At 42.0% G+C, this 23,791-nt stretch overlaps 1 protein-coding gene across 1 annotated transcript in view; it reads left to right on the top strand.

The window, feature by feature from the left end:
• The window catches only part of RHOF (ras homolog family member F, filopodia associated), a 106,590-nt gene that overhangs the window by 61,573 nt on the left and 21,226 nt on the right, over positions 1 to 23,791 (top strand). Inside the window, exon 3 of the mRNA XM_073626732.1 lies at positions 20,241 to 20,350. Within this exon, the coding sequence (XP_073482833.1) occupies positions 20,241 to 20,350 (110 nt within the window). The remainder of the gene's footprint in view (positions 1 to 20,240; positions 20,351 to 23,791) is intronic.

Below are 23,791 nucleotides of genomic sequence, written 5' to 3'. Positions count from 1 at the left end.
TTAAAAGAGGAAGGGACTCTTTTTACATTTTGGCTTGGTGTATTAGATCGTTTTAATGATTTAAAAATGATGGCACCGACCAATTAGAATGCCTCCTATACGACCTTTTACAATGTACGTTTAGGAGATTAAGCCGCTGGGATTTCAAATCCTCTAACCGGTGAAGCAGTGACCCAAAGTGTCATAGCGAGTGATCGTGGGACTCAAGGTCAGCAGGACCAGGGGGAATGGGTCCAGACAGTGTAAGTTCACCTTACAAATTTTCTGTAAGGGTGAACTTACACTTTAACAATGTCCTGGGCTCTGGCAAAGTTCAGTCTATGAGCATAAAATAGATTGGAGTGTCTACCATCAAGTGAAGATCATCAGCCAAGAATCTTTTCTATGAGTGCCAAGGAGAGCTCCAGACTGCTGATGCAGCCACACTTTTTCTGGTGTTTGAGGAGGTTATTGACAGAAATTAACTGACCAATCAAAGTTTTTGAGAAGTGGCTGATGGGATATCAAAAAATTTATGATCGTGTAGATGCCACTCGATCAGACACAGTTTTCTAAAAGCGTTAATATCAGATGCCTACAGTTTACATTCTGGCTTCTATAAGGTACATCTGGTGGCCTTTGCATCAGTATATACCCAAGATATCTTTGATGTCTGGGTTTACAACTGTGTCCAGAGGCTACAAACTGAAGTTTTGCATCTTAACTCTTAGACCCCTTTCACCCTGAGGCGTTTTTCAGGCGCTTTTGGGCTAAAAATAGCACCTGTAAAGCACCTGAAAAATGGTTCAAGGTGGGGGGTTGCGTTTCCTGGAGTGTTCCTCTATTTGCCTTTGCATGAGGGTGCTGGGTTAAAAGGTAGCCTCCTTTTTGAGGCAGTCCCACCCTTAACCCCATTCAAGGATGTTGGAATTCAACATCTTGACAGTATTAGAAAATAAAACTTTGTCTTTGGATTATCCCGTGCGTTTGAGCACCAACACCAAGTTTGCCTTGGATTGATGGCTATCTTTAGGGGTCTTTTAGACTCTGATCCCCACCTTGGTGGAAGTCCAGAAAGCCCAAATGCCATAGTGTTGAGCGCTACGCATGGAAAGCATACTTTGTTTGGTAAGAGAAAGGGAGACTTCATCCCAGAATATACTTCCCAACACTGATTTTATGCATGATTGGGTAAGTCCTTGTCTGTGAGCACTATCAAGGGCCAAGTTTCTGCCTTGGTGGTACTCTGCCAGAGGCTGCTAGCTACAAGCAAGTTTATAAATCCAGTTTTTCCTGCAAATGTATATTTGCAATTTATGATATTAACAATTGAATATCTATTTTGCACTGTGACTTTTGATAGCATTGCTATGTGTGCTAGATTGTGGTACTTTGATGAATTTCATGCATTTTAATGCTTTTCGTTTTGGAATAGGTTGCAAGGGGTGAGGCTCAAGGGTCATCTCTTCATGACGTATGAGGAAAAGGTTTGGAACAGGCCTTCAACTATACAGTATGTTGTTTGGATAATGTAGTTGTAGATGGACAACTGCATTAAAACCCAGCAAATGAGACACCACAGTAAAATTGTTTGCCTTTTTGTTTTTATAACAAAGGGTTACAATATGTGTTGGGTTTAAATTCGTGGCTGTGTCTTTACTGGGAAGATTTTTGCTGTCTTACCACCTAGATTTTTGTCACCTTGTGCCAGCAAGTCATTAAATCAATGGCTGCTGGTATGACCTACTACCGGAGGAAAGTTACATAACCATGCCTCAGGCAGAAAGCATTTTTGTATTTTTTGAAATTGTATCATGTGAGCAACACACATCAATATGTTACTCATTTGAGTCCTGTTTGTTTTTCTAGTTTTAAATATTGTCATTTAAAAAATCTTGCAAGAAATAGCAATGCTAGTAGTGTAAACTTTTCTATTGATGACCCTTTTGGGCTTCATTATCAAAGTACTGCAAGAGCTATGAGCTATGGTGCTCTGCAATAACCTATAAGAAATAATTAAGAAATGTATCTTGAATGGTTGCTATACTTTCTACTTTAATGATAATCTTTGCATTGCCTGAATAAGTCCATGTAATTTGATTGGCTCCTTTGGGCATATGTGAACCTGTGCTTTGCTTATTTGGTTAAAAGCAACAGGTTACCTTTTTTAAAGTGAAACTTCACACTCTCAATCAGCATTGACTACTACTTATGCTGCTAGCATTAGTAAATAGATACTGTAGGTAAGTATATCATATTTACTTGTGTTAAACTTTTTTTTTGTTTTACAATTTTCCAGTTACTTTCTGGTTTCCAGGCCTAGGCAAATGTCATACGTCCTACGAGTCTTCAGAAGGGGAGGAGGGGTTTTCTCAGCTAAGCACATCCTGCTGCTTGCATGCCTGATCTAAGGGTAAATGGATTCCAGGAAGTACATGCTACATGAAACATTTGCACTTACTCAATCTGGCCACAGCCAGAAGTTAGAGGTGTTTTTCTTAGTGATTTCTCAATTTTGTTGAGAAATCACTAAGAAAAACACCTCTAACTTCTGGCTGTGGCCAGATTGAGTGAGAAAGCATGGAGATGTGGATGGATGAGTTTGCCTTGAATTTTAAAAATAATTAAATAGCATTTTCAGTTTTTGTGGTGCTTGGATGCAGTGTAGCTCCGCTTTAATGATGGCTATCCAGCAGCTCTTGCATTCCTTTTATTTCCCCCACTGCTCCATTTAACCACCAAATTTAGTTTTTAAGAACTTGTTCACACTAGCTGCGTTTTTACCGCTCCTCCTATAGTGGCAAAGGCAGTGACTGGCACACATGCTTTGCTTTGCTGCAGAAATTATACCCCCTGTCACTTTTGGCGGGTGTAGCTCCCACTGAGCGCAACCTAATCAAGTGAATTGGGCTGCAGTGCAGGCGCCCCGCAACCACATGCAAAGCATGCGGTTGCAGTGTGCTAGAGGGTACAACACCTCCCCGCTGCCTGTCAAACGCTGTCTGACACAGACCAAAGCAAGTATGAACAAGCCTTTAAGCCTAATATGCACGGGCTAAATGTCGGGCCCCTGTGTACTGAAGCTGGTCTAACAGAAGGTGACTTCTGTTGAAGGGACATGACCGAAAACGGTCTGCCGGCTGGCTCCCGGTCAGCGGTCTCAGCCAATAGCTGAGAGCACTGAAAATGTTCTGGGGGGGGGGGGTCCCCTGTCAGAACGCAATAGAACGGCAGAGTAGATTGTTGTACTAACATCGCATAGTTAGTACAGCGGCTCCGAACTGAGCGGTCAGGTTTTTTTCGTAGTGTAGTACCTTTAGAGCTTACTAGAAGGTGATGGACACTCCCCTCCCCCATAACGGCACTGAGTACCTCAGAAGCCGATTGCCCAGCCCCAGTTCTGTCACATGAGGGAGGGGGAGATAAGTTGCATTCTTTCCACACCTGGAAGTACTGTGTATTTTCCCTGCTGGAGGCAAAATGGATGTCAGGATAGGGAAGGGAGGATGAGTACAAGTTGCTGCTGTGATTGTTCTGTTGCTTTCCCCTGCACAGGCAAAGCACAGTTTTGGCTTACAAAGCACCTACTGTCTGGGCTTGGGGCCAGAAGACATTTTGTGACTAGAAAGACAGTTCTCTGCAATTTGCTTGACTTTCCCTGATTTCACTGATCTATAAAAACTACGTTCTTTATAATATGACAAGGAATTACTGATTTTTACCTACAAAATGGCTGTTCTCATGTGGTGTATATGATTTGTATGCGGTCTTGTAAAGCAAACTTATCAAGAACTATTTTATACTGGAGACAAGTATTCATGTAGTGACGGGGTTGATCATACCTGCCCTGAATAACAGGAGTACTCTTCTTACGGCTAAATGTACTTCTCTATGGGAGGAGTCATCCTACATATTTACACCCTGACGCCACATGTCATGTGGATTCCTCACCGCCTGCTGGAAAATATTGTTTTCTCTTCATTAAGCATGACAGATCAAATTGTATTTTGCTTTACGGTGTTTGTGTGACTTTGATTATTTAATTAAATGTACTTTTTTCTCTAGCAGATCTCATAAATATATTATCTGACTTTCCTTAACCACTTAAGGACCGAGCCTCTTTTTGAGATGTGTTGTTTACAAGTTAAAAAAAAAATTTTTAGCTAGAAAATTACTTAGAACCCCCAAACATTATACATTTTTTTTCGAACACCCTAGAGCAGGCATGTCCAAAGTCTGGTCCGCGGGCCAATCGCGGCCCGCGGTCTGGTTTTGAACGGCCCGCCTGGTTATATAAACATATATATCTTTTGTGGCCCCCGACAATCTCCCAGCGCCAGGGCCACAAAAGATATATAGTCTGGCTGCCTCGAAGGGAGGAGGCGGGACAAGTGCCGTGCACACAGGAGGAGAATATCCTGTTTACACGGCAGCCTCTGTAATAGGAAGTCCCGTCTCCGGCGCTGCCATTGGGCGACTGTTCTGTCCATCAAAGGAGGCGGAACTTTCACTTAAAGAGGCCGCTGTATAAACAGGAGATTCTCCTGTAGGATATCTTTGGCACTCATCCTGCCCCCTCTGCAGATGGGCATTGACCCTTATTTTGCTTCACAGTTCTTTATTTAAAATTAAACTTCCCTCTTAAAGTGAAGGTGCGTGTTATACGCCAATAAATACAGTATATCCAAATAATACGCCTGAGCTCATCTCTTTACTCACACACAGCCACAAAGGCAAGAGAATTCTTGTTGGGCAGTATATTAGTGCTCGAACGAACACACTTAGACCGAATTTTAACGGTTCAAAAAATGTCAGCAAAATGGTCGGCCCTCGCGCATGTTCACTTTATTAAATCTGGCCCTCTCTGAAAAAAGTTTGGACACCCCTGCCCTAGAGAATAAAATGGCGGTCCTTGCAATACTTTCTGTCACACCGTATTTGCGCAGCGGTCTTACAAGCACACCTTTTTTGGAAAAATTACACTGTAAGACAACAGTAAAGTTGGCCCAATTTTTTTTTTTTAATATATTGTAAACAATAATGTTACGCCGAGTAAATTGATAGTCAACATGTCGCGCTTCAAAATTGCGCCCGCTTGTTGCGGTTTTGAGTTACAGAGGAGGTCTAGGGCTAAAATTATTGCTCTTGCTCTACCGATTGCAGTGATACCTCACATTAGAGCTGCACGATTCTGGCTAAAATGAGAATCACGATTCTCAATGCTAACTTTACTCTTTCGTTTTTTTTGTTTTTTTTTTATTCATTGAAGTGTATTTTTCCCAAAAAATTGCATTTGAAAGACCACTGTGCAAATACAGTGTGACATAAAATATTGCAACAATCGCCATTTTATTCCCTAGGGTCTCTGCTTAAAATATATATATAATGTTTGGGGGTTCCAAGTAATTTTCTAGCAAAATAATCTGATTTTAACTCTAAGAAAAAAGTGTCAGAAAAAGGTTTAGACTTTAAGTGGTTAAACTTCCAGCATATTCACACAGAAGTTTTATCCCTTTGATCTAAGACGCAAGAGTTACAATGTTGTTAAAAACTTGGTAGACTGCCCGGTTTGGCAGACTGCCAGAGTGAGCAGAGAACTCTCTATACTTGTTACATGAAAGAATCGGGAAACTCTGCAATACAGATTGTCAGGGGGGTTGAATCGAGATTGCGATCTTTTAACGATATACTACCTCACATGTGCATTTTGAACACTGTTTTCATATGCGGGCGCTACTCATGTATGCGTTCACTTCTGCATGCGAGCTCGGTGGGACAGGGCACATTTAAAAAACATTCTTTTTTATTTTCCTATTTATTTTACCTTTTATTTTTACACTGTTTTTAAAAAGAAATAAAAAAATTGTCACTTTTATTCCTATTAAAAGGAATGTAAACATCCCTTGTAATAGAAAAAAAGCATGACAGGACCTCTTAAATATGAGATCTGGGGTCAAAAAGACCTCAGATCTCATATTTACATTAAAATGCAAATTTTAAAAAATGGCCCTTTTAAGAGCTGTGGGCGGAAGTATCGTTTTGACATCGCTTCCGCCCTGCAATGTTATGGAGACGAGTGGGGGCCATCTTCCCCTCACTCGTCTCCATACCCAGCAAGGGTGAAGATCCGATCGCCTCCGCTGCTGCCGATGGCTCCGATAAAAGTGATCACTTTTATCGGACCGCTGGTCGAAGAAGAGGATACCGAGGTTATGGCAGCTAGCTGCTGCCAAAACAACAATATTCCTCTTCAAACTTAGGATGTATATTGGCGTGCGGCGGTCCGTAAGTGGTTAAAAAAAAGACAAAAAAAAAAACAGATTTACCCAAAACATGATAAAGCCCTCTTTTGAAATGAAAAATTGCAAAAGTTGCAAGCAAGATACAGTGGGTAAAATAAGCATTGAACACGTCATAATTTTTCTAGGTAAAAATTAGAACTGCACGATTCTGGCTAAAATGAGAATCACAATTTCTTTTGCTTAGAATAAAGATCACGATTCTCGTGGCGTAACAACATCATCTTTCACATTATACAAAAAAATTGGGCTAACTTTTTAAAGGTTTTTTTTATATGTTTATTTTTTTAATTCATTAGAGTTCTTCCAAAAATATTGCTTTTGATAGACCTTTGCACAAATACAGTGTGACATAAAATATTGCAACAACTGCCATTTTATTCTCTAGGGTCTCTGCTAAAATATAGATATCTATATAAAATCTCTATGTATCTCTATCTATTGCTTGAGGTTCTAAGTAACTTTCTAGCAAAAAATACAGATTGTAACGTGTAAGCAACAAGTGTCAGAAAAAGCTTTAGTCTTTAAGTGGTTAAACTGCCCTCATCTACAGACAGAAGTTAATTTCTTTGATCTAAAAGAACCAAATGTTTCTCTTTCGAGCAATGTTGTGGTAAACTTGGCAGGCTGCCTTTTTATTGATTTTTTTGACAGCTGTTGGCTTGAGCAGAGAACTTGTGCACTGAATCGAGGAAATACTGTGTTAATATTTCGTGGGGGGTTAAATTATGATCTCGATTCTTTAACGATTAGTCATGCAGCTCTAGTAAATATATTTCTAAAGGTTACATGTCGGTATCAACCCATGCAATTCATACATACAAAGAAACCAAAACAAATAAGTTCAGAAATTAAGTTATTTGTAATAAAATGGAATGACACGCTAACTGAAATGTTTTTAATACTTCATACAAAATCTTTGTTGGTAATGACAACTTCAAGGGGCCTCCTGTATGAAGAAACTAGTCACATGCATTGCTCAGGTGGGATTTTGGCCCAATCTTTCACACAGTCTTCAAATTTTGAAGGTTCCGTGGGCCTCTTCTATGAACTCTGATCTTTTTGTTCTTTCCATAGATTTTCTATTGGATTCAAGTCAGGTGATTGGCTGGGCGATTATAGCAGCTTTATTTTCTTTCTTTAAAACCAATTGAGAGTTTCCTTGGCTTTGGGATCATTGTCTTGCTGAAATGTCCCCCCTCTTTTTATCTTCATCATCCTGGTAGATGGCAGCAGATTTTTATCAAGAATGTCTTTAGAACATTTTTCCATGTATCCTTTCTTCAATAATCTGAAGTTTGCCAGTACCGTATGCTGAAAAACAGCCCCACACCATGATGTTCGCACCTCCAAACTTCACTGTTGGTATTGGGGTGTTTTTGGGGTGATGTGCAGTGCCATTTGACCTCCAAACATGGTGTGTATTATGGCATCCAAAGAGTTAAATTTTGGTCTCATCTGAGCAGACTATATTCTCTCAGCATTTTACAGCCTTTTCTAAATGTTGTGCAGAAAACTTTAAACAAGCTTCAACCTGCTTTTTTTTATTTTTTTTATCAGCAATGGAGTCTTGCTTGGTGAGTGTGCATACAGGCCATGGCGGTTGAGTGCATTACTTATTGTTTTCTTTAAAATAATTGTACCTGCTAATTTCAGGTGTCTTGGCTCTTGGACAACTCTTCTTCTAATAAAAATTATTTTCACTCCTTTGTCAGAAATCTTGCAAGGAACACCTGGTTCAGGCCGGTTTATGGTGAAATGATATTCTTTCCATTTCCAGATTATGGCCCCAACAGTGCTCACTTGAGCATTCAGACGTTTAGAAATCCTTCTGTAACCAATGCCATCAGTATGTTTTGCAACAATAAGGTTACAAAGGTCTCGAGAGAGCTCTTTGCTTTTACCCATCATGAGATGTTTCTTGTATGACACCTTGGTAATGAGACACTTTTTTTATAGGCCATCAGTAGAGACTGAGCCAGCTGATATTAATTTGCACGTTCAAGGGGCAGGATTGCTTTTTAATTACTGATAGATTTCAGCTGGTGTTTTGCCTTCCCATGCCTTTTTGCTCCCCCCTTTCTTCATGTGTTTAGTATTTTTTCCCTGTGTTATTATTATTATTATTATTATTATACAGGATTTATATAGCGCCAGCGCATCGCTTTACAACATCCGGGCGGCCAGTACAGTTACAGTACAATTCAATACAGGAGGAATCTCAGGGCCCTGCTTGTTGGAGCTTACAATCTAAGAGGGAGGGTGAGGTGAAACAAATGGTAATAACTATGGGGGATGATCTGATGGAGAAAATTAAAATACAGTTGTTAGGTGGGGGTAGGATAGGCTTCTCTGAAGAGGAAGGTTTTCAGGAATCGTCTAAAAGCTAATAGAGTAGGAGATAATAAGAAACATTGGGGTAAGGAGTTTCATAGGATTGGAGAGGCTCTGGAAAAGTCCTGGAGGCGAGCATGGGAGGAGGTGACGAGGGAACTAGAGAGCAGGAGGTCTTGAGAGGAGCGAAGAGAATGATTACGTTGCCATTTTGAGACTAGTCTAGTGATGTAGCTGAGGGGTAAGTTGTGGATGGCTTTGTAAGACATTGTTAGTATTTTGAATTTAATTTGTTGGGTGAGCGGAAGCCAGTGGAGGGAGTGACAGAAAGGAGTAGCAGACACAGAGCGATTGGTAAGGTGGATGTGTCTGGCAGCAGCATTTATGATGGATTGAAGGGGGGGATAGACTATGTAGAGGTAAGCCAATGAGAAGGGAGTTGCAGTAGTCGAGGTGAGAGATGACCAGGGAGTGAATTAATAGGTTTGCTGTGTCATTGGTTAGAAAGGGGCGTATTTTGGAAATGTTGCGAGGGTTGAGGCGGCAAGATTTGGACAGTGATTGGACGTGGGGCTTAAAAGAGAGTTCAGAGTCCAGGACTACAGCTAGGACCTTGGCATGCGGGGATGGGTTTATAGTTGTGCCCATCGATTTTTAACAGAGAGATCAAGAGAAGCTGCACATGGGGGGAGGAAAAATTATAAGTTCTGTTTTAGATAGATTGAGTTTGAAGAAGTGGCGTGACATCCAGACTGATATATCTGTTAGTAAATTAGTGATACATGAGGAGACGGAGGGAGTGGGCTGAGGGGTAGAGAGATAAATATGGGTGTCTTCAGCTTAGAGATGGTATTGGAAGCAATGGGAGGCTATCAGCTGACCCAGGGAGGAGGTGTAGATTGAAAATAGGAGAGGTCCAAGAACAGAACCTCGGGGGGACCCCAACAGAGAAAGGAAGAGCAGAGGAGGAAGTAGAATTCTAAGTAACGCTAAAGGTGTGGTTGGATAAGTAGGAAAAGTACCAGTGAAGGGTACAGTCACAGAGAACAAAGGCGTGGAGTTTTTTTTGTGTGGAAGGGGGTGGTCAACTGTATCAAAGGCAGCAGAAGAAAGGTCCAGGAGTAGGAGTACAGAATAGTGTCCATTGGTCATTCAATTTTATTACACATAACCTAATTTCTGAACTTACAGTATTTGTTTTGGTTTCTTTGTATGTATGAATTGCATGAGTTGTTACCGACAAGTGGTGAAAATTTTATGTCAATATCGCCTTTAGAAATATATTTACCTAGAAAAATGATGACGTGTTCAATACTTATTTTACCCGCTGTATGTGTGATCCAATAGCAGGATGCAATTTTGTGTTCAGTCTGTTTTATTAAGGGATTTACAAGAGTACAAAGGTTGATTATTCAGGATTGACATTGGTAGCAGGATGCAATTTTAAACTTTCAAATCCTTTGTTGTATAACATTTACTTCATTTCCATACCCTGGAAGAACCGAAATAGCTGAACCCAACCGCCTAGAAAAGTTTGTACCAGTGCCTACTGTGATGATCGATAGCACAGCTAGGGAACGCCTTATTTTATTATAGTGTTTCAGGCTTTTTCCTGGTCTAAATCTTCTTAGCTTTATTCAATTTCAATGTCAAATTTTATAAAATGAAATGGAGTTTTTTTTTTTTTTTTTTTTTTTTTTTTTTTTTTAGTGTGCCAGCTATTGGTAGCACTTCAACATAAGTGTCCTCTTTCCTCTTACAGAAAGTGTTATTCATTAAAAATCATTCTTTACATACCATCTTGAAATTGCAATGGTTATATATAAAATTTTTATATATATATAATTTATATATAAAATCTCTATCCACCTGACTGCCATTCAGACGAATGTGTTTAGGAAGAAGTAGTGCTTAAAATTCCTCTCCATCTGTGAAGCAAGAACATTGAAGGACATCATGAACCACAGTGGTAATTATGTGAGGCCAGTCAGGGTGGGGAGATCTGCAGCCTGCCATTAGCAATAAACTAAGCTGTAGACCTTAGTGGGTGATAGAAGGTTAAACAAAAGCCATCTGGAAACATTTTTTTTGTTTGCATTTTGTAAATTCAAGTACAGGTTAGTATTCTATAATGTATGTGACCTACATGCATGCATACATGCATACCTAATGCTAAATTAATGCCAACCACTGACATTCTAAATTAGGTTTGTATGTGTTAGATTGCACTTGGTGTTTTGTATAAAGACTTTTCCCACAGCTATGTTTTACATTAATAACTGTCTCCTTGATCTTGTCATCTACACCTATCAGAACATTCCAACCTTTTTGTGAATCGGCAACAAGAATAAGACTGTAAATTTGGTTAGATTTGAATGATCTTTTTAGAAATTTGTGTTGGCTGCTTATGTATCTGCATTTAAGAATTATGTGCTTAACCACTTCAATACCAGCACTTTTACCTCCTTCTTGCCCAGGCCAATTTTCAGCGCTTAGCCTTGTTCCACTTTGACAATTGTATGGACATGTAACACTGTACACAAACTGAATTTGTATAGTTTTGTTCACACAAATAGAGCTTTCTTTTGGTGGTATTTAATCACCACTGGGTTTTTTATTTTTTGCTAAATAAACAAAAAAAGACTGAAAATGTTGAAAAAAACAAAAACAAATTTTCTCTGTTATAACATTTTCCAAATAAATAATTCTTCATAAATTTAGGCCAAACTTTATTCTGCTACATTTCTTTGGAGAAAATAACCCAAATCATTGTTTAGTCTGGAGGTTATAGAGTCCGCAAACTATGGTGTATATATGTGAAAATGTATCAATCCTGATGTACTGAAGGCCTATTATTTCTTGAGGCCCAAAGATGGCAGGACAGTACAGATATCCCTCAAATGAGATATATATAATTCTCATTTGAGGGATATCTGTACTGTGTGTATATTTTTTTTTACAGTGTTTGCTTATATTAATTAATGTTATTGCTATATGCAAGCATGTTGCTGAATTAAATCAACTCATTCAGTTTGTTTTGTTGTGATTGGCCCAGTCTGAGCCGTGTGATCACTGTGACCAATCACAGCTAGCGACACAATTGTACACAATTGAAAGATAGCGACCCATTGTGTACAACTGTCATTTGACCTGCTGTGATTGGTTACAGTGATCACATGGTCCTGGCAGTGGGCTGGTACTGTGATCAATCTGCCACTGCCCTACCCCATTCAAGAGGTTGTCATATGACATCCACCCAGATTGACGAGAGGCTGGCTCCGGTGTCATACGCCCATAGGCTAAGGGGGAAACTGTTAAAAAGTAGAGTGTGCTCTGGGACACGCACAAAATTATGACATAGTAAAAAAATAGGATAATGCATACCCAATTCACAACATCAGTACATGAAGAGTAAATACAGGTGCAAGAACCATAGATTTCCCCAATAGAGGCTCAGGTATATTACACTAATAAATTGTAGTACATGAAAAGATCCTCTATCTCTCAGCTGCAAGCACCATTCACATTTTTATTCAAACCGGGAGGAGATCCTTGCTAAAAGTGCAGCATTTGGCAAATATGGATCCCAGAAAAAGCCTTCAGCTTGCATGTGGATCAGGTAGATATGGGATTCCAACGTTGTCGGAGTATAGATCCCTATCTTAAGTGAGATCCAGCTGCAGCCATTATAAACTGTGTTCTGTTGGTTGCAGGATAGTCTGGTAAGGCTTCATGTACACAACCTTTTTACAACCTCTCCTGAACAATTTAACTTGACAGACAGTAACCCACGTTTTCAAAGTTCGTTTTGCCGCGTTTGCGTTTAGAAGTGTTTTTATTTTTTTTTTTAAAAATAGCCAAAAATGAAAAACGCCTGTTAACGAAACGTGGCTAAACACGAGTGGCGCTTGAAATACCTCTAAACTCAGCTTCTGAACCCATTTTTTTGCGTTCCAAAAAAGTCTCTAAACTCAACTGCCTAGAAACGACTGTAAACGTGTACATGTACTGATAACAGAGGAGAGTTCAGGAGCAGTTGAAAAAAATGCCCAACATCTCCTAAACGTCCGTTTAGCAGCAGCAGTGTACATGAGGCCTTAAATGAATATTAAACAATGCAGACCGGGGGGTAGAGAATTACCATCCCCTAACAATATTGGACGTTTTTAATTGCTTTCCAATAATACCATTGACTTGATAGTCAATGGTATTATAGTTGTAAACTAGTAGTTGTAAACCCTCACATATTATCCGGTAAACTCACTGGCTCAGGTGATGCACAGAGAATAAAAAAATCCTATCTCAATTGTACATGTCTGTCTGCAGCCTTCTGTCCACTACATTCATTCAGAATTCAGAATTTACACAGGATCTCTCAGCTCTGAAAAGCAGGGGGTAGAGCTGAAGTTACATCAATGAAGAGAGCTCTGAAAGCTGATTGGAGGGAAGGGACACACCCTACTTTACACAGCACACAGGAACAAAGCTGAGGCTGTCAATCATAGGCTGTGCCCTCCCCTGTCACCATTTTTCTCTTGTCAGAAAAACTGTCAGAAGTGACTCATGCTTATAGCAGAGGAAGGAGGCAGCAGAGATAAATGACACTTGGTACACTGGATTGAGACAAGCACACACTATAGAGGGATATGCTTTGTTCATGTTTCATGTCTAAGGTTTAGAACCGGTATCTTTATCATACATCATGGGACACAGAGTCAGGCTAATATTCCTTACCTGCTGGGTTATACTCCATCTCCAGGTGAATGGACACTGGTAGACCAAAGGTCTTTAGACAGGAAGTGATCCCCTAAATAACCCCTCCCGCACAGGAAGCACTTCAGTTTTTTACCAGTTTCTGCAAGGTGGATGGCATGGTTTGTTTGAGCTCTCTGATCTCCAGATCTCTATTCCCACAAATGGTTCTTAAATGAATCAAGGTAGTGACCGATCAGATACATTTGACACAGGCTTTTATGCTTAGATAAATGGTACCTGACCCTCGCAAAGAAGACTCAAGATCCTGCGAGGTTGCCTGCAATGTGGCCTCCGGGCGCTGGACACTACAGCGCTAAGGCATTCCTGCAGGGTGCTGTACAGTTCCAAGGGAGTGGACCCAAAACATGAAAAGGGTACTCAGTCCTTGAAGGTTCTCAAATGACAGGAACCCGCCGTGAAGGGTGAAGATTGGGCTCTTGGTTTCTAAGTAGCCCTGCGCCTGGATGGGTAAGTGGAACCCCTTTTTTATTATTGTGGGGTGTCCCAGTGATTGTAACAATCAGTCAAGCTAGCTAAAGGCTGGCTGTGTGCGGTGACCATATGAGGGAGTTTTGGGCTAGTTGTGGGTGTTTGCAAAGTGTACCTTTTTTGCTTGTGTGTTACTGTTTTTTACCTCTATGATGGCGCACAACGGTGCGCCATTTTGCCTTGGTTCACCATGGCGCACGTGCGTTCGCAAGAGTGCCGCTGTGCTCAGCAGTTTGGTGGCCATGGCGCACTTGCATTCGCAAAAGCGCCACTGTGCTCAGCAAATGTTTGGTGGTCATAGCGCACGTGCACTTTGCTAAAGCATCGCTGGACTTAGCAGTTGTTTGGCAGCCATGGCGCACGCGGTTTCGCCACACATGCGCAGTAGCCTTTATCTGGGCGCACCAAGATTTGCGTCGTATGCGAATACAGTCACGCCCGTTTGCCGGGACTGTGTGCGCACGCACCAAATGTTCCGGCGCATGCCTAGCTTATTTAAGCTGTGTAGGTCAAGCATCCGGTGCTTCCAGAAAGTAGCTGTGGGACACAGAGCAGGCTCTGAACAGACGCTTGCTGCAGTTCACTTTTCCTTACCCGGGTCACGTGAGTCACCAAGTGTCGCTTGGCAGTCTAAAGGTGCTTAGCAGGATTGTTACATATTGACTTTGTGAGCCTTATTAAAAAGTCTCCTTTCTGAGGTGTTTTTATACTACACCCAAGTACTCTTTTTGTGGCTAGTTATTGCCTTAAAAAAAAAAAACGGCACTAACACTACATGGAAGGGCACACCTATGTCGTCAGTAGTTCCTGATGAACCTAGTCATATCCCTAGTGTTGTATCCTCTGAAGGACCAGAGGCTTCTGGGCAATCTGAGCCGTTGCGCCTATCTAGTATTGCACCTACAGTCAACGCTGCTGTTTCACCCTTTATCACTAAGGGTGAATTGTTCTCAGCCCTAGCCAGGTTAGAGCACAGGATTGCTGGCATGATTGCCTCCATCCCGCAGGGTGGCAAGAAGCATGACAGATCCCCCTCCCCGGAGCCTCCTAGTCTGGAGCAGGAATGGGTTGAGGATGGGGAAGAGTGAAAAGCTTAGGATTCAGTGGAGTGTCCAGCAGATGAGTCTGCTTCCGAGCAATCTGGACAAGAAGAGATCCAGTTGATGTCTGCCTCTCAGTCACAGAGGCTTTTGATCCTGACTCTGACCGAAATTGTTCGGTCTGACTTTAAGTTGCCTCTTACAGAAGTGACTGAGCCCCCCCGGTCCTCTTTGGGATCCCTGAGACCTCTTTAGGCTGCACAGGCTTTCCCCCTACACCCCCCTGTTGGAACAGGGGGTGGTGCTAATTGGGAACATCCTGACAGGATTTTTGTTACTCCAAAAAGGTTTTCCCTTTTTATATCCCATGGATGAAAAGTTTGTTAAAAAATGGAGCATGCCAGCTGTAGATGCAGCAGTCTCTTCCTTAAACCAGATAACGCACAGGGCTTGAAAGACCCTGTTGATAAGAAATTGGAGTTATTATTAAAGGCTTCCTTTTCTTTGGCCAGTTCAGCGATTGGTATTTGCCAGTCCGTAAAGGATCAGGTCAAACGGCCTGCTAGGCCTAACCAGGAGGATGATCTGCCTGACAGTAAGACAGATATTCCTCAAGCGTTGTGTTTTGCTGTTGACGCCTTAAAGGATTCAATACAGCAGGTTTCTCATTTTGGCTCTTTTGTCTGTACATATGTGCAGACTTTTATGGCTTAAGAACTGGTCAGCCCAGCTTCCTTGTAATAATGTATTGGCATGTTTCCCTTTTCATGGGGAACGTTTATTTGGTGATCATTTGGACAAATATATCCAAAAGATTTCCAGAGGGAAGAGTTCTCTACTTCCTGTGAAGAAAAGCACCAGACGTCCCTCGTTTAAAACCTCAGGGACTGCTTCCTCAAATGTCTCAGCGTCAAGGCGGTTCCGCCGCCAACAGGGCGCTAGGGCCAGGAGCAAGCCGCACGGCCAGGGCCAGAAAAAGGCCTGGGTCCAAAATTCTTCTAAACCCAGCACCAGGCCGTCCTTTGTGAGGGGATGCCCCAACTCCATCGGGTGGGGGCAAGGCTGCTGCACTTTGCAGACATTTTGGAGAACAACAATTCAGGATGAGTGGGTCATCTCAATTGTATCTCGCGGTTACAAGCTGGAGTTGCAGAGGATTCCCCCTCAGGTTTCTAAGATCCAGCGTTCCCTCGGATCCTCCAAAAAGAAAAAAACGTATTGCTTCAGGCACTAAATCATCTAGTGTATCAAGGAGTGATTGTAGAGGTTCCTGTATTCGAAAGGGGCACAGGGTTTTACTTAAACCTGTTTACGGTTCAGAAACCAAACGGTCACAGGGCCCATTTTGGACCTAAGATCCTTGAACAAGTTTCTATTGATGCAATCCTTTCGGATGGAGTCTGTCTGCTCAGTAGTAACCTCACTCCAGAGGGGAGACTTTCTAGCCTCCATCGATATAAAAGACGTGTATTTTATATGTACCTATCATATAGCCTCATCAGAGGTTCCTACGTTTTGCAGTAGAGGAATGTCATTTTCAGTTTGTGGCTCTACCCTTCTGGCTTGCTACAGCTCCCCGGCTGTTCACAAAGGTCCTAGCACCAGTACTGGGTCTTTTAAGGGCCCAAGGGATCCTGGCGCTCAGGTATCTGGACGACCTCCTGCTCAGAGATCACTCATTACAGGCTCTAGAACAGAGCATAATATACACAGTGCAAAATTTGAAAAGCTTAGGCTGGATCATAAATACCGAAAAGTCAGCCTTGAAACCAGCTCAAAGTCTAAAGTATTTAGGTCTGATCCTAGGCACGGTCCAAGCAAGAGTATTCTTGCCACCTGTAAAGATCTGTGCCCTGAAGGTTCAGGTGTGTCAGATAAGGGGCACCAGACAACCCTCCATTTGACTCTGTATGAGTCTTCTAGGGAGGATGGTATCCTCCTTCGAGGCAGTGCCCTATGCCCATTTCAGTTCCAGGCCTTTACAACAAGACGTCTTGTTGGCTTGGAACAGAAGAGGAAAAGCCCTGGATTATCCAATGTCCTTATCTCCTCAGGCACGCTTAAGCCTGAACTGGTGGTTGCAGGATCAGAACCTGCGAAATGGAAAATCCTTTCTCCTGGTAACTTGGAGGGTACTGACTACAGATGCCAGTCTCAGGCTGGAGAGCAACCCTAGAAGGGCTCACAGCTCAGGGGAAATGGTCAGGGACAGAGAAGATCCTGCCCATCAACGTCCTGGAATTACGCGCAGTATGTCTGGCCTATATAAACCACCAAGGCGGTACCAGGAGTCGTTCAGCTCTGAAGGAGGTGAACCACATACTAGCCTGGGTAGAGGGGCATGAGCCAATAATATCGGCTGTCCATATCCCGGGAGTAGTGAACTGGAAGGCAGATGGTCTCAGCCGCCAGCAGATCTGCCCGGGGGATTGGTCCCTACACCCAGAGGTGTTCCAGGAAATTTACCAATGTTGGGAATGGCCAGAGGTTGGCCTACTGGCATCCAGGTTCAACAACAAACTACAGGAATTTGTGCCCTGAACAAGAGAGCCTCTGGCAATTGGAGCAGATGCTCTGATGGTTCCATGGAGCCAGTACTCCCTTGTTTATTATGCTTTCCCCCCGATCCCTCTCCTTCCACATTTGTTGCGCAGGATTTGGAGAGAGGGGGTTTCAGTCATTCTGGTGGCACCAGCCTGGCCCAGAAGGCCCTGGTTCCCAGAGATTGTGAGACTGAGACGCTTCCACATCGTCCCGATCTACTGTCTCAAGGTCCTATATTCCACCCCAATTTACAATCTCTAAATTTGATGGCATGGCTATTGAAGCCAGGGTGCTGAAGGACCGCGGCATCTCGGGACCAGTAGTGTCTACCCTGGTGAATGCTAGAAAAGCAGTCACTAGGCAGATTTATCTGGAAGACTTATGTTGCTTGTTGTGAAGCCAGAAAATGGCATCCTCGGAAATACGTGATTGGGAGAATTCTCTTTTCTACAGTCAGCTGTGGAAATCAAATTGGCTTTGAGTACAATCAGAAGTCAAGTTTTGGCCCTATCAGTATTCTACCAAAGGCCTTTTAGCCTCCCATTCACTGATCCGAACCTTTATGCAGGGGGCAACCTATGTGTCCTTGGAACTTGAATTTGGTGCTGTCTGTGTTACAGAAGCAACCATTTGAATCTATTAAGGAAATTCCATTAGACTTGCTGTCACGCAAGCTTCCTGATGGCCATCACCTCGGCTAGAAGGGTGTCGGAGTTGGCAGCCATTTCATGCAGGGAACCATACTTGATCCTTAACCACGAGAGGGTCATGTTACAACCTGTTCCATCCCTTTTGCCAAAAGTGGTGTCGGCCTTTCATTTAAATCGGGACATTATTTTGCCTTCTTTTTTTCTCTCTGCCTTGTTCGGCGGAAGAGAGACGACTGCATTCTTTGGACGTTGTCCAGGCAGTCAAGGTTTATTTGTCTAGATCTGCAGAGATCCGAGGATCAGACTTTTTGTTTTTTTGTTTTACCAAAAGGACCCAAGAAGGGGCACGCAGCTTCCAAGGCTTCCATTGCCAATTGGGTCTTTCAATTGATCATTCAGGCCTACGGTCTGAAACATAAAGCTCCTCCCTTTAGGGTGAGAGCTCATTCTACCAGGGGTGTAGGAACCTCCTGGGCTTTTCGCCATCAGGTATCTGTAGCTCAGATTTGTAAGGCTGCTATCTGGTCTTCAGTGCATACGTTCACAAAATTTTATCAAGTGTATGTTCGAGCAGCCGAGGATTCGGCTTTCGGCCGCAGTATACTACGGGCTGCCGTATAAGTTCTGATAAACTATTGTTTGGCAGGGTGTCTCCCTCCCCTCAAGGCTATTGCTCTGGGACGTCCCAGCAGGTAATAAATATTTGCCTGCTCTGTGTTCCATGATGTATGAAAAAAGAAAATAGGATTTTTTCGTCATACTTACCTGTAAAATACTTTTCTTTGAGTACATCATGGGACACGGAGCTCCCTCCCCTCTTTTTTTTTTTTAGGATTCAGTGCTTGCTATAAAACTGAAATGCTTCCTGTGTGGGAGGGGTTAAATAGAGGAACCTTTCCTGTCTAAAGACCTTTGGTGTACCAGTGTCCATTCACCTGGAGATGGAGTATAACCCAGCAGGTAAGGAATATTAGCCTGACTCTGTGTCCCATGATGTATGAAAAAGAAAGTGGTTGTAAACCTCAGACATGAAATATTTTTAAATGGATACTATAGCTTATTTTTTATAATAAAATAAAAAGGGGGTTTATACTTACCTGATTTCTGCAACAATAGTGCACATAGTGGTCCCTTACCTCTTCTTTAGCAGACACCCACTGATGCCGTTCACATATTCTTCCTGTGAATGTCCACATAGCAAGCTGCCAAGTAATAGCACAGCATAGCTTGCATAATTGCATGATTGGCATGTCTTGTCTTGGGCATTATGCTTCCATTGACATACACACGCCCTTCACACCCCCCTCCTCACAGCATTTGACTGAAAGCAGCAAGAGCCAATGGCTCCGCTGTCTGAGTCTCCTGTAAAGAGAAAGGGAAAGGAAAAGAGCTGCAGCTGGGCACAGAAGTAGGTTCATGAGAGAAGGCGGGTAAGTGTTTAGGGGCGGAAGTAGAAAAGATAACTGAATATTATTTTTACCTTTTTTAAAGTGGTATTAACCCAAAAACAAAAATATAATATATTGCAGATTACTAATCATTGGATGTGGTGACTGCATTGGTCTTATTTTTTTTTAAGATTTTTTCCCCCTCTGTTTTCACCTGGTGATCTAGCCAGTAACACACTTCCTGTATTAGAGTGCCCTGGTGGGTTGGAGGGTGCATTGTTCTCAGCTAAAGTGTGTAGACACTTTTTCCATAGGTTAGACTGAAATAGCAGAATTGTGGGCAGAGAGTACGTCTTGATAAAATACTCTATTCTCCATTTTGAATGTATAATGGGCTTCCTGCTATCACTAGTTAAAAAACTTACAGGCCCTGAATGATGAGCTGCTGTTTGCTTTAAAACTACTGTTGCTGAATAATGTTTGGCAAATCTTGGTCACATGCACAGGCGTGGGCTGTTTTTACTTTTAAGGGCTTCTTCAGACGGGCGATCAGACCCGTACCCCCAATCTGAACCACGGTCTGCTGCTTGTGAATCCACCTAGAAATTTTGTGCAGGCAGCATCTGCGAGGTATATTCACACACAGTAAACAGTGACTCAATTGGGGGACGGATCTTATTGCCCTTCTGAATGAGCCCTTAAGTATAATTTTCAGAACTGTGTGCACAATTGACTGTTAACACATCTTAACTTTCATTTTAGGACAGGAAGATTATGACCGGCTGCGTCCCCTCTCTTATCAAGAGGTTAATTTGGTTTTAATCTGTTATGATGTTACAAGCCCTACCAGCTTTGACAATGTTTTAATTAAGGTAAGTCTGGTCTAGTAAACCTAAAAGTTTATCTTGCTTCTCGGCACAGTTCAGGGTCTCTGCTTCCTCTTCCCCTCTGCATGTCAGACTAGCGGGGTACAACTAGTTGATTATTAGTTGTGGGATGAGCTTCAGTTACCAGGAATGATCCCCTCACAATTTAAGGCAGTGATGGTCATCTTTATTGATATGAGGGGCCTGAAGTGCAGCCCTTGACAACACCAGAGGGCCGCACATAAAATGCTGTGAAAATTCAGTGTCAGAGACAGCAGACACACAAAAGGATATAAGTCAGACTATAGGGATGATACAAGAGCTGGTCAGACTGCAGTCATGATCCAAAAGATGGTCAGAGATTGCGTTTATGCTGCAGTAGTATAGGAGTCTGAGGACATGCTCCATGAGAATTTCATTGACTGAAGGCATTAGATGAGACTGCTAGAAATCATTGCCATAACAGTACAATAGAGAAACACAGATTAGTGTCTGCAAGGGATCTGAGGGCCACACAATCTGCCAAAGGGCCGCAGGTTGGGTACCAGGAATCTAAGAATAATTAAGTATATGAGAGAAGTAATACAAAGGGTTGGTTACGCAAATAGAAAAATTTGAGAAAGAGTAAAACCTCTTTCACACCAAGGCGCTTCAAAAACACCCTAAAACGCCTTAGCGTTATTACCGCGTTTTTACAGCATTTTAGGGGTGCTAGCGGTAAAATTAACGCAACGCTGCAGGCGTTTTAACAGCGTTTTTCAAGCGTTATTGAAGCATGTGTTATTGATGCTATCTTTCTGCTTGCATGTTTATCCTTTGTGAGATCATGTAAAACAAGCAGTGTCTTGTAAAGTAACAAGCATTGTCTTGTTTTACTTCAAATCTTCATTTTTCTGGGATGAATTCTTTTTTTGGCACTTTCATTTTTGTTTTTTTTGGCACTTTGATGGTCTGTTTAATCATTCTGACCTTCCCACAACTTCAGTCCTGTTGTTGTAGATGCTCTCTTTTCTGCTTGCATGTTTACCTTTTGTGAGATCATGTGACTTTTCTACAGCTCAGGGCGGATTATAGGCGCTATTCAGGCGGTTTTACAGTGTTTTCAATTCATTTCAATGGAGAGGGGCATTTTTTAAGTGCTTTTTTCAATGCCCAAAAGCTGCTCCAAAGATGCTGCTTGCAGGACTTTTCTCAACGCCCCACCAGCGCAACGCCTCAGTGTGAAAGGGTCCATTGAGATGCATGGGGAGCGTTATTTTTAGCGCTAAAACGCTGCAAAAACGCCTTGGTGTGAAAGGTCTAAAGGGGTTTAGAAAGGAAGTAAGATCATCATCATCAGAAATTCAGAGGACCTTTAACAAAAGGAAAGCGTTACCAGTTGCCTGCGACATTGTCAGTTGCTGGTCAGCCAATGCGAAGATCTGTACATTTATGCAGTCTAATACATTTATGCTGTTTGGGTTGCATTGCAATATTGTTCGTATTCTGTAACCTAGAAAGCATTTTGTGCTGAGGCTTCAAATAGTGTATTGTTCAGTAAATAGCTTTGTGTAGAAGTAAGTGTGGCTGTCTATATTCCACTTGATCTAGCCTCTGTTCATTGCAGAATGAATGGAGAACCGGTAAGTAACCCTTTTTGTGTGGGATTCCCTGAACCTTGTGCAGAATATGTAGAAGTAGTCTGTTTGAACAAGGTATAGGTGTGGTATTTCTCCACAAGAGCAGACTTAAAGTTAAACTCCAGGAAAGCCGCAAAACATGCTTTTCAATTATGCATGCAGACCGGTTTACCTGCCAAATTAAGTATAAATTCTGTTCAACCAGTCTTTGTTTTTCACACATAAGCAAGACATATATTATACAATTTTGTTTCCTTCAACCTGTAGTTGAAGGAAAGAAAATTGCTTGATTCCCCCATCAACACTATCAGTGTTGATAGGGGAATCCTTCCCACTGCACTATTTTATTCAGACAGCTAGAGGTTTCCCAGGCCTCAGAATACAGTGATCACTGCAGGCAGCTATAGCCACCAGCAGTGATCGCACAAGAAAAATCCGACAGGCTGGTTGTACTGAAGTAGATTAAACCACTTAAGGACCGAGCCTCTTTTTAAGGTTTGTTGTTTACAAGTTAAAAACAGTTTTTTTTGCTAGAAAATTACTTAGAACCCCCAAACATTATATTTTTTTTTTCTAACACCCTAGAGAATAAAATGGCAGTCGTTGCAATACTTTCTGTCACACAGTATTTGCACAGCGGTCTTGCAAGCGCACTTTTTTGAATTAAAAAAAATAAGACAACAGTAAAGTTAGCCCAATAGTTTGTTATATTGTGAAAGATAATGTTACGCCGAGTAAATTGATACCCAACATGTCACGCTTCAAAATTGTGCCCGCTCATGAAACGGCGACAAACATTTACCCTTAAATCTCCAAAAAATTCTACAGGTTGCATGTTTTGAGTTACAGAGGAGGTCTAGGGCTAGAATTATTGCTCTCGCTCTACCGATCTCGGCGATACCTCACGTGTGTGGTTTGAACACTGTCACCTTTTATTTTTAATTTTTACACTGTTCTTTTTTTTTTTTTTAAAAAGTTTCACTTTTCTTCCTGTTACAAGGAATGTAAACATCCCTTGTAATAGAAAAAAAGCATGACAGACCTCTTGAATATGAAATCTGGGGTTAAAAAGACCTCACATCTCATATTTTCACTAAAATGCAATATAAAAAAAATGTAATTTAAAAAAAAAAAAATGGCCCTTTAAGAGCTATGGGCGGAAGTGACGCTTTGACTTCCTGAAGGATCCGATCGCCTCAGCGACTGCCGACAGCTTAAGTAAGCGGCGGAGGGCACCGGAGCGTGGCGGGAGGAGGGCCCCTCTCCCACCACCGATAAAAGTGATCTTGTGGCGAATCCGCCACAGAGTCCACTATTATTGGAAACTGGACTGCCAGCCGAGGAAGAGGATACCGGGGTTATGGCAGCTAGCTGCTGCCATAACAACGATATTCCTCTTAAAATTTAGGATGTATATCGGCATGCGGCGGTCCAGAAGTGGTTAATGAATCAACTTCAGTACAACCAGCTTGCCCATAAACGTATCAAAATTCATCTGGTTCCTGTTAAACTGGCCGAATTTCGATCCATCTATGGCCGGCCTTAATAGCCAGGAAGATAACTATTCTATTTCCTGTGTAAGCTTTACAGCTTCCTGTGTCACCTTCATGCTCATTGGACAAGGGATCTGTAGCAAGATTATGCTAATTAATTATATGGAGGCAGAGGGGAGACAAGGAAAACTAAAAAGCTGGACCAGGGCATAGTAGTGTCACCTGCCTGGCTATGCTGGAAGAACTCAATTGGAAATCTTTGAACAGGTAATATAGTTCACATGTATTTATTTCTAATATACATTTGTTTTCCTGTAGTTCTGCTGTAAAGAGAA

This window comes from Aquarana catesbeiana, linkage group LG01 (genome assembly GCF_042186555.1).
Source record: "Aquarana catesbeiana isolate 2022-GZ linkage group LG01, ASM4218655v1, whole genome shotgun sequence".
NCBI classification, from domain to species: Eukaryota; Metazoa; Chordata; class Amphibia; order Anura; family Ranidae; genus Aquarana; species Aquarana catesbeiana.
The sequence above is the reverse complement of the archived record's forward strand: the minus strand, read 5'-3'. Positions and strand labels throughout refer to the sequence as shown.